The sequence below is a fragment of the Phocoena sinus genome, chromosome 1 (assembly GCF_008692025.1).
Source record: "Phocoena sinus isolate mPhoSin1 chromosome 1, mPhoSin1.pri, whole genome shotgun sequence".
Lineage (NCBI taxonomy): Eukaryota > Metazoa > Chordata > Mammalia > Artiodactyla > Phocoenidae > Phocoena > Phocoena sinus.
Window position 1 is genome coordinate 42,088,823 of NC_045763.1, and position 15,789 is coordinate 42,104,611.

Sequence of the window (15,789 nt, forward strand, 5' to 3'; positions counted from 1 at the left end):
TTAAGTAGCTATGTTTATTATTACTTTTTTCCAGCAATCTTGCAAGAGGCAGAAGTGTGACACTGAATTGAGTGAGACGAGCGTGTAGGTGGCTTGGCGAGGTGCCCTTCTCCTGATGCAGGCCTCTGGCTTGTCAAGGAACGGCTGGTTCCACTGCTGGGCCATGTTTACTCTTTTGCTTCAAGGAAAAGGGTTTCTTGAGGGAACAACTTTACCTCCAATAATGATTTATTTGGGTCCAGCTGGGTTACCTAAAAAGAAAGAAAACACATATTCAAAAAGACTGGAAGAAGCACTATTTTCTCTCATGGCATTCAGATCCTATCCTGCACATTGATTTTGAGCCTACTTTGCACAGGCACGAGCATTTTCACATCTCTTATCTCATTTGATCCTCAAAATAACCTGTGAGGTAGGTGTTGTTATTCCCATTTTTTTAGAAAAATCTTAATTTATATTTTTTACTGTTTTTTAATAAGCTTTCAAAATTTTTATTTATTTATTTATTTATGGCCGCGTTGGGTCTTCATTGCTGCACGCCGGCTTTCTCTAGTTGTGGCGAGCGGGGGCTACTCTTTGTTGTGGGGCGCGGGCTTCTCATTGTGGTGGCTTCTCTTGTTGTGGAGCACGGGCTCTAGGTGTGCGGGCTTCAGTAGTTGTGGCACTCGGGCTCAGTAGTTGTGGCTCACAGGCTCTAGAGCGCAGGCTCAGTAGTTGTGGTACACGGGCTTAGTTGCTCCGCGGCATGTGGGGTCTTCCCAGACCAGGGCTCGAACCCGTGTCCCTTGCATTGGCAGGCGGATTCTTAACCACTGCACCACCAAGTCCTGTTACTCTCATTTTATAACCGAGGAAACCAGGGCTCAGAGAGGTCAAGTCTCATAGTTTAGTGGAAGAACTAGCATTTGACCTCAGGGCAGGTGGAGGCCCACTGCTTCCTGTACAGCTCAGCTTGGCCAGCAGAACAGGAGGGTCTTAGGAAAAGGTACTGGTTACCAAACAACTCACTGGCATTGCTGAAGACCCGTGTTTGGTTAACTCCTGACAGCGGGGAGGGCCTTTTCTGCTTGGTAGGAAAGAGCTAAGCTTTGGGGGCTGATCTTCCGCTAAACATACCTGTAGTAAACTAGAGAGTGCCCATCCCGCCGTGCCCAAAGATGAGTATCTCCCCTGCTGAGGAGAGGCTCCCTAGGGAGGCATATCACAGTCTCCTTGTTGGTGGTGGTGAAGATATTTAGTTCCAAAAAATGAGTCAAGTTCATAATATGACTTTATATTTTAGAAATAAAAAAATGATTATTTTATAATATGAACTATAGAGAGAATAAAGCTACACAAAATCTTCGTGGCTCATTTGGGATATGTTAATCATATAGGAACCCTACATTAGGTTTATGGCCTCCTAGGTCAGGGGCAAGGATGTGATGTGGAGGTTTTCTAAATCTGAGAGTGAGAGAAAAAAACCCAAAAATTTCCTAAAGGGAACACAAATTTTAAAAAGCTGAGAAATACTAGGACAACGGGCTTTGGAACCAGAAAGATTCTGGTTTAAATCACAGCTGTGTTGGCTATTAGCTTTGTGGCTTTGGAGTTGCTATCAACCCTGTAGGGCTGATGTGAGGATTAAGTGAGAAAAAATAAATAATTAGCACAGGGTCTGGCACAGAGTAGGTGTTCAATGAGGGCTGCCGTGTATGTGAGCAACTGTAAGGATGGACAACAGACACACAGATAAATGGACAGCTCCAAGTGTGCATGATGGGAGGCCGGGCAGTCTGCTCTGTCAGACATGTACAGGAGCTCAGGGCCCCTGGGAAGAGACTATAGCACCTGAGATGGACAATCTTGTCCTCTGCTCAACTCAAGCCACACCTAATGAGATGGCTCCACAGTCTTCTCCAGGCGGATGGGGAGGGGATGCCCTAGGGGCCTGAGTGTCACAGGCAGGCTGGCGAGCTGAAGGAGGAACACTATCTTTGACTGTATCCAGATGGAAACCTGGTATGCCCAGGAGGGTCATTAAGGAGATACATCTGCCTCCAGAAACCTCTGTGCTTATAAGGAACCCATAGCAAGGCTGCTCTACTGGTATCTCTTGGGCTCTGGGCAGATGGACAGGCAAGGTGGTGGGGAGGGCCTAGCCTGCTGTCTGTCTTCCAATGCACCCGGGGGCAAGCTGTTGGCAAATGTTTACCCACTTCCCCAATTAACATACAACACTCTGCTGGCTTCTGTCAACAAACAGAGCTACGCTGCCTCTGCTTCTGACTCATTGGCATTTTCTGCCCAGCTGCTTCTGCTATTGTTCTTAATTAACATGCCAGAGCTCTTCCGGCATCTTCTACTTTGTTATTTGTGGTTCGTAAATATGATGTTTGCTGGGAGAAACCAAAATCATACTGCCAGAGCTGTGCATACTGGCAAAAAGATATGCTAGGAAGCAAAAGAGGTTGGCAGGTTGGAGCCTTGTTGCCATGTTGTCAATATGCAAGGTTAGATGTTCAGAAAACACATCCAGTTTTCACTGTGTCTGAGAAAAGTTAAGTGATTTTCCCCAGTCACTTTAAGTGGGAGACCTGGGACTTGAGAAGGAGAAAACTAGAATTTCTTGGACACCTATTACATGCCAGGTACTTTAAATATGTTATTTCATTTAATCCCTAAGCAACCATGCAAGATTGACAAAATTGAGGCTCAGCATGGTTGCCACTTGTTTAAGGCCACATAGTTAGTGAGGGTCTGTCTATACGGTATAATATTGATAGTAAAAAAGAGTGAAGCAACTAAGATTTAAACTCTAGCTCTGTTACTTACTACCTATATGACCTTGATGACATAATACAACCTGAGAGCCTCAGTTTTCCCACCTGTAAGATGGGAATAATCAGTTTCTCTTTTATAGGTTGTGCTAGTTAAATGGAATAATGTTGATGAAGGCTCTGGTACAGAGACTGAACCAGTAAGTGCTCAGCTGGTAGCCGCCATTACTGGCTGGAGTGTTGCCTTGGGTAGGGCCCTAGTCTGTCTAACTTCAGCTGGAGCTCTTTCCCCAAAGTCTCCGGGAGCCCAGGCCTGCACTAGGCTGTCTCTCTTATTTCCATCTTGCTGCTCAGCAGAAGGGCTCCCTTTTCCCTGACAGGGTAATGTCTCAATATCTGGAGACCCCCTTCTACAGCTTCAGTGGGGCTGTGCCATCAATGGACTGCTTCACATTAAAGGTGGCTTTGTTGGGGCTGCTCCCTCTGGTGCCCTGTATCACAAGCAATTTTTTTCTTTGAAGCTCATTTCAGACAGAAATTTAAAGTGAACAAGGACAATTTTTGTTTCCATTCTCATCTGCCTGGAGTGAACAGAGAGACTGTAGGGAACCTAGGGAGATGCAGGACACTATATTGTGAGTGGCCATATTGTGAAACGATCCTGCAGTGTTCTGGGCCCCATTCAGGAAGGATGGGGAGTGTGCCAGGAGGGACTTCCTGTTAGGAGGTTAAAAACATGGTTAAAAACCAGGTTTTCTAAGACACATCTGAAAAATGGGATATGTCCTTCCTGAGAGAGGGCACTGCTGCTATAGGGGCAGGGAGAGGGCTGTGTCAGTCCTCTCTGAATGTTTGAAGGGCTGGCAAGTAGGACAGGTAGACCGAGTCCTGCAGTCCTCCACCTACTGCAGTTCCAGTGGGTAGAGCTGAGACTGGTGAGGTAAAATTGTAGGGGAGCAGAACTCAGCTGGTCAGAAAAAACGTTTTCACAAAGCAGCAGCTGCTGGTGTGGCTACTACTACTCTTTCTTTTACCTTTCTTCCTTCCCCTCCTGTCTTGTATTTTCTTTTTGTTCTTCTTCATCATCATCATCATGGTAGCAACCATCAATTACAGTTGACCCATGAACAACCTGGGGGTTAGGAGCACCACCCCTCCAAGCAATTGAAAATCACATATAACTTATAGTCAGCCCTCCATATATGCAGTTCCTCCATATTGGTGGTTCCTCTGTACGCGGGCTTCCACATCCAAGATTCAACCAACTACGAATGGTGTAGTACTGTAGTATTTATTACTGAAAAAAATCCACATGTAAGCGGACCTGCATAGATCAAATCCATGTTGTTCAAGGGCCAGTTGTATTTAGTGCCTCCGTGTAGCTGGAACCATGCTAAGTACTTTATATAAAATACCTTAACTAGTTCTCAAAACAGCCGAACGAAGTATGTATTATTGCCATTTTAAAGTTGAAGATACCATGGGTTATCTTGCTCAAGGTTGCAGATAGAATAAGGTTTAAAACTCAAGTCCAGGGCTTCCCTGGTGGCACAGTGGTTGAGAGTCCGCCTGTTGATGTAGGGGACGCGGGTTCGTGCCCCGGTCTGGGAGGATCCCACATGCCGCGGAGCGGCTGGGCCCGTGGAAAAAAAAAAAAAAAAAAACTCAAGTCCATCTGATTCCAAAGCTCATGATAACCAGAATGTTTCTGGCCTACATGTTGACAGGCTACCTTGGGCAAATAAAGGGGTAGGGAGGGGAGAGGTGAGGGCACTCTCTGCTGTCCTTAGAAGCATTCAAATAGGGGCTTATTTGTGGAAGATCATGATGATAAAGCTAACATTTATTGAGAATTTAATTTGTACCAGGCATATTCCAAGCACTTAACATTTATAAAAGAATTTAATTTTCATAATAACCCTCTGATGTAGGTCTAATTATTATTCCCATTTTATAGATGAGGAAACTGAACCATGGAACAAATTAAAAACTTGCTCAAGGTCTCAAAGTTGTTAAGTGTAGAGCCAGAATGTGAATCATAGCAATCTAGCTTTGGAATCCATATGTTTAACTACTGGACTATTTTGCCAGAGGTGCTGCTAAGAGTAGAGTCCACACAGAGAAAGAAGTTGGATGAGATGACCCTGAGGTTGTTTTCTAACCAAGCTTCTACAACATAAGATCTTCACTTTAAGAATGGCAAAAGGTCAAGGGTCAAGGAAAAAATCCTGAAATGTTTATAAAATACGAATACAGAAACGCAATCTGAGCTTATGTTCTGCCATTTACTTGGGATTTTACTGAATTATTGACTTTCTAAATCAACAGAGAAACCCACCCTTTGGGACTCCCTGGTGGGGAGGAGGGGCATTCTCAGATAAGAGGTATGGCCTAACTTTGTCTATGTTAGAAAAGGAAAGTCAACCTTCTTGACATTTTATTCGTTATATGATACTTAGGAAACCTATGTGTTTTAGTAAATTGGCTTTGTGAAACTTGTCTGTGTTAACAAAAGTGGGACATGTTCTTTGCCAAAGAGAGTTATTCTTTTCTAGGTCCCTTTTCTCAGCAGTTCGAACTTTTCATGTACGTCGTACTTCTATTATTTCCCTGGGCTTCAGTTTTGTTTTCTTCCCTGAAAAAGTATAACACTGCTGCTGAGAAAAATGTTAATCAATGTGACAGATTCTCATTCTTAGGCCACTCACTCTGAGTGAGTCCCAGAATGTTAGGGTGGGAAAGCTCCTTGAATCCCATTTAGTCCAACCCCTTCATTTCACAAGTGGGCAACCTGAGGCTCAGAGAGGTCAAGTGACTTGGCCCTGATCACACAGTTGATAAGTTCAGTATATTCTACCCGTTTCTGACTTCTGTTTTGGGGTTCCTTCTAGTCACACTATTCTGCTTCTCACTTAAAAAAAAAATACCTGAGCATAAATATAACACTACTACTAGGCTGGGAGCTACTTGAGGGCAGGAGCTGAGTAATACTAAAAATTACAGTAGCAGCAATATATGAATAGTACTTTATAGTTTGTAAGATATTTACACAAACATTAAATCAAAATCTTGTAGGGTCAGTATTATTATCAATCCTTTTTATTTTATTTAATTTTGCTAAGGTAAGCTTTTATTTTGAAATTGAATAAAGGAAAGTCTAGATCTAATATTTTCACATTTAGAAAAAATGCTAGGTTCAACAATTGATTTTGGAATTGAACATCTGCATGCAAAAAAATGAATCTAGATGTGCAGACCTTACAGCCTTCACAAAAATTAACTCGAAATGGATTGTAGACTTAAATGTAAAACACAAATCTATAAAATTCCTAGAAGATAACATAGGAGAAAATATAGATGACCTTGGGTAAGGTGATGGCTTTTTGGATACAACACCAAAGGCACAATTCATGAAAGAAATAATTGATAAGCTAAACTTCGTTAAAATTAAAAACTTTGCCAAAGAAACTGTCAGGAGAATGAGAAGACAAGACACAGACCGGGGGAAAATATTTGCAAAAGACACACCTGATAAAGAGCTATTATCCAAAATATACAAAGGGACTTCCCTGGTGGCTCAGTGGTTAAGAATTCACCTGCCAATGCAGGGGACACGGGTTTGATCCCTGGTCTGGGAAGATCCCACATGCTGAGGAGCAACTAAGCCCGTACGACACAACTACTGAGCCTGCGCTCTAGAGCCTGTGAGCCACAACTACTGAAGGCCTTGTGCCACAACTACTTAAGCCTGCACACCTAGAGCCCATGCTCCGCCACAAGAGAAGCTACCAGAATGAGAAGCCTGCGCACCACAATGAAGAGTAGCCCCTGCTCGCCACAACTGGAGAAAGCCTGCACGCAGCAACGAAGACCCAACACAGCCAAAAATAAATAAATATTTAAAGAAGGAAAAAAATATATATATACACAAAGAACTCTAAAACTCAACAATAAGAAAATGAACAACCCAATTAAAAAATGGGCTGAAGACCTTAAAGCCACTTCATTAAAGAGGATCTAGAGATGGCAAATGAACATATGAAAAGATGCTCCTCCACATCATATGCCATCAGGGAAATGCAAATTGAAACAACAATGAGATACCACCACACACCTACTAGAATGGCCAAAATCCAGAACACTGACAACACCAAATGCTGACACTCATATATTGTTAGTGGCAATGCAAAATGGCATAGCCACTTTGGAAGACAGTTTGGTGGTTTCTTACCAAATTAACCATATTTTTACTACATAATTCGGTAATCGCACTCCTTGGTATTCACCCAAAGAAGCTGAAAATCTAAGGTCCACAACAAAACCTGCACACAGATGTTTAATAAGCACCTTTATTCACAACTGCCAAAACTTGGAAGCGACCAAGATGTCCTGCAGTAAGTGAATGGATAAGTAAACTGGAACATCCAGACAATGAAATATTATTCAGTGCTAACAAGCTTTCAAAGTACTCTCACATATATTATCTAAACCTTAGAGCTATCCTAAGAGATTGGACTAATTGATCCTCATTTCTGCAGATGAGAACACCAAAACTCAAATAGGGACATTAATTACACGTGGTCATACAGCTAGAAATTGGTGGAGCTCAGGTCTTCTCACTCAAATCCTGAGCTCCTTCTACTCTATGAGGCAGCACAAAGGCTGCATATGTAAATTCCCGTATTATAGTAAAGCTGAATATATCTGCCCTTGGTTTTGTTCAAAATTAGCATTTACTTTAAACTTGGGAGAACAACTAATCTTTTTGGTAAGCTATGAGTAACATATTTTGTTATAAAACATGCATATTAAATATTACAAGTTTAAAAAATAATTGTTAATGTCATCATTACCAAACAAGTTACCATTTGTTTGGCATTTTATAAGTACCAGGAACTACACTAGTTGTTCTATATATTACCTAATTAAATGGTCACAACAATCCTATGAGATAAGTACGCCTATTATTCTCATTTTATAGATGAATTTTCTGAGGTCAAAAATGGTTAAGGGACTTGCCCGAGTAGGTAGGTAGGAAAGATAATTCTGGAATTTGCACCCAGGTTTGTGAGCGTTTAGCCTGTATCTGATGCACTGCCCTTCACTGCCTCTTAACCTCTGATCCTACTTCTAAACGGGGGACAGTTAATGTGACTAAAAGGCTTTCCCTTGGCCATAAAGAAAGCAGGCATTCTGTGGCTGTCCTGGCTCATGTCCCTGTTGTGGCACAGGATTTGCTGTTCCCCACAGGAACATAGGCTAATTTTTGTTACTGTCAACTTGGTTCTAATAGCTAATTGTCCATTTTCTTTAAACACCTTTTGATGAGCTGGGAATCCTTAAGGAGGGCAGTTACACCCACAAAGTATCAGAGGGAGAACTTAAGAGCCAACCTGCTGGTCATGTGCTGATCAGGGTGTGAAAAGGCTTTGGTAACTGTAAAGTCTTTTGCGAACATAAGGGATTGATCATCATCATTATCCACAACACCAGTTGCAGCTCCTACCAACTTCTCCTCTACATTTGCTTCAGGTAGTAATGCAACCCCAAAAAGAACTTCCAATCTGGAAGGGTCACATTATGGGACTACACTCTGGCTTATTTACATCCCAGCTTCTGGTGTAGTTTCTGGACCAATCTTCCTCATTGGATCACAGACAAGCAGTGGCACTGGGGTGAGGGTTTCCAGGAAACAGTGTCACATGCTATTCTTTCCATTATTAAAGTGTGGTAGAACAGCTAGGGTGCTAGAAAGTGAGGTTGGGTGGGTCTTCTGTGGCTGCAAAGCACAGGATGCCTCTATGACATTTTCTTTCCTTGACTTTTTAATTTTAAAATTAAGTTTATTAATTTAATTAATTAATTAATTTATTGACTGTGTTTGGTCTTCATTGCTGCACATAGGCTCTCTCTAGTTTTGGTGAGCGGGGGCTACTCTTCTTTGCGGTGCGCGGGGTGCTTCTCATGGAGGTGGCTTCTTGTTGCGGAGCACAGGCTCTAGGTGTGCGGGCTTCAGTAGTTGTGGCTCGTAGGCTCTAGAGCGCAGGCTCAGTAGCTGTGGTGCATGGGCTTAGTTGCTCTGCAGCATGTGGGATCTTCCCGGACCAGGAATCGAACCCGTGTCCCCTGCATTGGCAGGAGGATTCTTAACCACTGCGCCACCAGGAAAATCCCTTTCCTTGACTTTTTTAGTTGGGGAGAAGGGAGAATGAAAGAAAAGTTAAAGGAAGAACAAAGGGAGAGAAAACTAAGGCATAGGCTGCCCTATCTGTTCTTTGTTTTATCATATTATAATAATGATAACAACAGTTAACATTTACTGGGGGGACTTCCTTGGTGGTCCAGTGGTAAAGAATCCGCCTTCCAATGCAGGGAATGTGGGTTTGATCCCTGGTCAGGGAAGTGAGATCCCACACGTTGCGGGGCAACTAAGCCCGTGCGCCACAACTACTGAGCTCGCATGCCTCAATGAAGATCCCGTGTGCCGCAACTAAGACCCTATGCAGCCAAAAAAGTAAAGAAAAAAAACTGTTACTTTAAAAAAAAACAAACTGACTTCTCTGGTGGTGCAGTGGTTAAGAATCTGCCTGCCAATGCAGGGGACACAGGTTCAAGCCCTGGTCCGGGAAGATCCCACACGCCACGGAGCAACTAAGCCTGTGTGCCAAAACGACTGAGCCTGTGCTCTAGAGCCCGTGCTCTAGAGCCCGTGAGCCACAACTACTGAGCCCACACGCCACAACTACTGAAATGCGCATACCTAGAGCCTGTGCTCCACAACAAGAGAAGCCACAGCAATGAGAAGCCTGAGCACCACAAAGAAGAGTAGACCCCGCTCCCACAACTAGAGAAAGACCACACGCAGCAACAAAGACCCAACACAGCCAAAAATAAATAATTTTTTTTAAAAAACCAAAACATTTATTAGGAGCTTACAAGGTGCTAACTGTTCCAAGTATTTTATAAGTACTACACAACCCTATGAGGGAGGTACTATTACCTCCACTTTAAAAATGAGGAATAGAAGCTCAGAGAGATTGTATAACCTGCCTAAGATTGCACAGGCAGGAAGTGACAGAGCAAGGATTTAAAACTAGGTCTGGCTCCAAAGTCTGTTTTCTTAACCACCACACTAGATACTTTTAGTACTGTAGTCATACACTAGACTATTTATTCTAAGTCTCTTGCTTGGAAAGACGATCCCTTCATGTAACTGAAGCATATACCTCCCCACAACAAAGTATATTACTACCTCAGGCATTTGGGGAAATTTCACTCATCTAGCTCCTCAATTATCACAGACCTACAGATTGTTAGAGCTGGAGGGGTCTTTAGAGGTCATCTCTGTAACAGATGGGGAAAGAAAAGCCCAGTGAGTGGAAAGAACTTACCCAATGTTTCTCAGCACTCATGGCAGATCTGGGACCAAATCTGGAGTCTTCATTCCCAGCCTGTGCCTTTAGATGGGCTGTTAAATGAGGATACCAATTCTAAAGTGTTGCTAATGTCACAATGGCCTCAAACTTGGCACATTGTCAGGGAGATCCTAGGCACCAAACAAAAAATGTGACGCTTTCCTTGCACTGGTATCCCTGATGGTGGTTTTGGTTACTATATGAGTTTTTTTTTAAAGTGAAAGCAGGTTTACTGAGAGAGACACATATTCCAACGGTAGAATACAGTCCATCTCATAAGGCGAGAGCAGCCTGGTCACTATACTATTAAACAATGTTAGTGGGGAAGGCCCAGAGGGAACAGAGGGACTTCTACCAAGAAGGGTAGGGTCGGGCGGAAAGCCTCTTTAGTCTAGAAACACAAGAAGATCGAAGTCCTGTCCCTCTTGGGCTCTGGAAGACACAATTTCAAGTAACTAAGAGGAAGTCCTGCTTTACAGAGTGGTTTGCAAGCTCACTGTTTCTGAAAGCTTAATAAACAGGGTATAGGCAAATCATGAGTGAGGATTCTGGAGTGCGGCAACAGAAATCTAGTGCAGATCAGCCCTAGTGGTGTGCCACTTACAGATGTACCACGATACTGGTCTCATCCCTCAAAGCAGCCAGAATCCTCAGGGCTGAGCTGCCTCTGACCCTGAGCAACCTGGGATGATTACTCCAATGACGCACACAAACATTTTCAGTGTGTGTGATGATCTGACACAGGCTGGGAAGCAATGATCGAGGGGACATGCCTCACTTTCAGAGGCTGGTATCATGGAAGGTAGCTGGGCTCTTGTATAAAAGGCTCTGAGGACACCTCTGTTAAAAGATTGGTCCACAACACTAACCATTGTGTTTGGAACAGGACACTAAGAGACAAATGAAAGGAGAGAAACCTGTTAACCGGTCAGCTTAGAACTGCTACTTCAGCTTAAAAAGCCTCTGAGAAACCCTGATTATTGTTTGCCCCAGATCACCAGTAGACATGGATTAAATGCTAATTAGGGAGGCAGTAAGACAAAGTTCTGGTGGATTTTGAATCTTGGCTCTGCATGAATACTCCTGAGCAAGTGATTCACCCTCCAGAAGACCCAAATTTCTCATCTGTAATGACAACATCATTCAACACCGAATAAGCTCTAATACATCATTTCTCTCTGGGTCTCTCCTGCTACTCGAGAGAGAGTTGAACAAAGTATCTGAGCCTGCCTCTTTCCTACTTAAAACTCTTACATGATTCCTTACTACAACAGGATAATTCCTTTTTGCTTTGACCTCATTTCCCCCAATTTGTAAATGGGTGGTGTTTCTGGCTAGGCTCATAACACATCCGTAGTGGAAGACATGGCCAGAAAGACAGTCTGGAGAGAGATTGTGAAGGGCTAAAATGCCTTATTACGTTTAGTTTAAACTTCTGGAAACAACCTTTCTCCCTGGCTTCAGAGAGATCTGGAATGCCATACTAGAGGTACTCTTCAGGCAGAGTAGCTGGGGAGAAAGTAAGCATTTTGAATGCATTTTAATACTCAAGCAGGGCCATGCGAGCTGGTGCGTGCGTAACTCTGAATGCAAACACCGCTCAAGAGCTGGAGCTTTGAACAGGAGTTAAAAGAGCTGAGTCCCTAACGACATACAAAAGACTTGCTGGTGTGATTTATTCTGATGTATTTACTTATCCAATTACCAAAACAGCAGGAGATCATTAAATTTTCTAGTTACCAGATGCAGCACGTTCAATATCTTAAATGTTACCAAGGCTCTCTCTGAGCTATTTTGATATTACATTTCACCCACCCAAAGCTTATGAAACTGGAAGGCAGGAATCATGAACAGAGCAGGTGTTTTCTTTGAAGGTTGGTCCAGTGGACGTCTATACTATGCCAAACTTATACCAGCTCCCAAACTCGTGGATTTAAGGAAAAGTACCGTGATAAGAAACAAAAGTATTTAGGAGAGAAGATGTTAAGAAAGTGGTACTTGAGGGTGGCTGGAGATATGCATTTTACCTGGCCAGAAATTTCTTCATGTTTGTTTCCTATCAGTTCAGTCCTGATGTCCACAGAAGGTCAAGCCTCAGAGTAGAGGAGGAGAGAAGGGAATAAGCACCCTCTGAGTGACCACACACCTAGCTCCTAACCCTAGCATACTATTTCTGACCAACTGTGTGATCATGAAAAAGTCACCTTTCCTCCTCTGAATTTCCTTGTCTGTTAAACAAGGATGTTGACATTTGATGCACCACCTTATGGGCCTGCAATGAGCATCATCACAGCCTGTCATCATGCAAACATCTCCTGGATAAGACTGAATAGCTTAAAGGCAGGACTGTTTCCTGTATCCCCAACATCCAGCAAAGAATCTGGTGCATTATATGCTCTCATAAGTGCCTGTTGAAAAAATGATCAGAGAATGTACATCATAGAACATCAAAAAATACAGAGCAAGCCTTTATTAACATTTTAGGAGTAAGTCACAAAATAGACATTTATTCTATTTTCTTTTGAAAAAAAATCAAATAAGTAAAATCTGGGCCTAAACTTGAAAGGGTGGTGGTGGCTTGGCCCCAACATTCTTTACTATTGTGATCTCTAAATACTATCCCCTCAAAGACCTTATGCTCCAGTTGACCAGAACAGTTTGCTATTCCCCATTTATGTCTTGTGCTTCTCTTCTCTGAACCTTTGCTTATGTTGTTTCCACCACTGGACTGTCCTTTCTGCCCAGTTCTACCTGTTGAAAACCTACACATCCTTCAAAGCTCAGCTCAACTGCTACTTCTCCCGTCAAACCAGGCCTAAGTGACAGAGCATCTTCTCTGATTCACTGGGCCATGGCTCCTGTGACAAAGGGGCCGTACATGTTCACTGTGGTCTCTCTCCATCATATTCCTATTCCACTGCCCTGCATGTGGCCAATTCATATTTGCTTAACTAATACCTTTGCTTCCCCTTACGCTTCTCAGACAAGGTGGCTTAAAGGTCTGCTGGCAGACTCAAGGTCAGTGTTTAAACTGGAAAACAGGCACAGGCAATGCCAACTTTGTCCTTTGTTAAAATAATACTCCTATACTTTGACCAGGCAAGGCAACCCATTTCTGGGGACCTACCCCAAAGGATCAGCTACAGTCTCATACTGAGTTATTTGTCTGTTCTGTCTCTCATGTTATCTTGCAATTGTCTGAGTCTGTCTCTCCAGTTACACTGAATTCCGAGGGCATAAATGAGGTCTTAATTGCTATCTATCCCCAGGGCCTACTATACTGCTGGAAACAGTATGAATTCAACAAATGTTTGCTGAAAGACTGACCTACTGAATGACTGAGTGGAGGCTCCCCACTCCTCCCTAAAGCCTCCACCGACCCAAAGTCAAAAGAAGCCATATCCCCAGACCTCTTCCCGTAGCCTCACTCCTATGGCAGGCAGAGCCTGCCAGTGATACCATCAACACGTCACCCAGGCAAGTCTTCTAGCTCTGGACTCTCTCTGGCTCTTACCTTGGTCAGCCCTGCTGCACAGACATAGGGACTGAAAATAAGTTTGCATCAGTTGCCCTTTCAGAAGGGACAGATTTTTCCCTGTCTATTTAAACTGCTGTTGGAACTGGATAATTAGAAGGATTTTAAAAATCTTTAATACTCTAAACAGAGAAAACTGGTTCTGAATTATTAAGCAACATTTTCAATGCATTTGAATAACCTTAAGTGACTTAACTGCCACCTGATCCTAAGCTCTGGCTCAGATAAATAAATGTGAAATATTGTCAAAGCCCCAGCTTATAGGAGCTGCCAGCTACAGTAAATAAAAGCTTAAGTCCCCATAAACTGCCTGGGACAGAGACATTCTCATATAAAAGGAGTGAGAGAAGATGATCTTAAGTAAAGCCAGTAGGACGGGAAAGCCAATGGTTTTGTTTTAGTTTTCAGAAGAGAGTTGTCAATGGAGCAGGTATTATCTATATCCAGGTCATTTAATCATAGAATCACATAGTGTCAGAGCTGACAGAAGATTAAGAAAGCACTTATCTTAATCTCTTCATATTTCAGATGAAAACAGGACCCAGAGAAGTATGTACCTTCCTTGAGATCACACAACAAATGGCTGGAAGAGTAAAAATTCTGTCCTAGGCTGCCTGGCTCCCAGCTTAGTCCCCTCTCCACTACATTCTTCAGAGAATGTCCTGCTGGAGATGTCAAAATAAGAGGCTGACAATTGGCTGTTAAGAAACACCTGAAATATCTTTTTCCATCCCCTCACTTTCAATCTATGTGCGTCCTTTGTCCTAAAGTGGGTCTCTTGTAGGCAGCATATTGTAGGCTCTTGTTGGAGGTTCCTTAAAAAGCTAAAAATAAAGTTACCATATGACCCAGCAATCCCACTCCTGAGCATATACCTGGAAAAGACAAAAACTCTAATTCGAAAAGATACATGCACCCCAATGTTCATATAGCAGCACTATTTACAATAGCAAGACATGGAAGCAACTTAAGTGTCCACTGACAGATGAATGGATAAAGAAGCTGTGGTATACATATACAACAGACTATTACTCAGCCATAAAAAAGAATGAAATATTGCCATTTCCAGCAACATAGATGGACCTAGAGATTATCACACTAGGTGAAGTAAGATAGAGAGACAGTCACATCTCATATGATATCACTTATTTGTGGAATCTAAAAAAATGATACAAATGAACTTATTTACAAAACAGAAATAGACTCACAGATGTAGAAAACAATCTTATTGTTACCAAAGGGGAAAGGGGGGCAGGAAGGATAAATCAGGATTTTGGGACTAACAGATATACACTACTATATATAAAGTAGATAAACAAGAAGGACCTACTGTATAGCACAGGGAATTACATTCAATATCTTGTAATAATCTATAGTGGAAAAGAATCTGAAAAAGAATATATATACATATAGATATATGGTTGCCTTCCTCAACAATCAGGATACCATAAATTATATGAGTTTCTGCCTGGTGAGATGAGAAATACAAAAACAGTAGATGCATGAATGGGTAGGAATATTTTATTTCTTCTCATTTATTTACTAGACAAATATTTCCTGAGTGTTTACTACAATGTCAGAAACTGTGCTGGGCACTGGGATATAATAGTGAACATGTCACTATCTCTGCCCTCAAGGAGTGTAGAGTCTAGAGCAGGATGCACAAGAAATTGGCCCACTGCAATTCAGAACAGTAAAGGGCTACAATATGGAAAGAGGGCAGCAGGGGAGCACAAGGAAGGTAAACACCTAACTTGCCCTAGTGTGTCAGTCAACTACATGTTGCTCTTTCCTCCTTGTCGCATTCTAATATGCACAACTGTTTCCTACAATCTAATTAACCATTTTACTGACATACTTTCATATACAATAAACCAGTATTAGTCGCTTAGTTATGTGCCAGGCACTGTACTAGGGAACATTCAGATGAATTAGACATAATCCCAAATAACTTCAGACTTCATGTGTACAATTCTTTTTTTTGTTTAAAAAAATGTTTATCTTACCCTCATTCTGTGACTATGTAAACTTGGGTCAACCATTTCTGCTTTTGGTGTCTTTGCTTTTTCTATGCCTTGAT

At 42.4% G+C, this 15,789-nt stretch overlaps 1 protein-coding gene across 1 annotated transcript in view; it reads right to left on the reverse strand.

Moving 5' to 3' along the window:
• Window positions 1–15,789, reverse strand: part of FAF1 (Fas associated factor 1) — a 492,565-nt gene continuing 476,776 nt past the window's right edge. Inside the window, exon 19 of the mRNA XM_032640813.1 lies at window positions 1–251. Within this exon, the coding sequence (XP_032496704.1) occupies window positions 168–251 (84 nt within the window). The 3' untranslated portion in view covers window positions 1–167. The remainder of the gene's footprint in view (window positions 252–15,789) is intronic.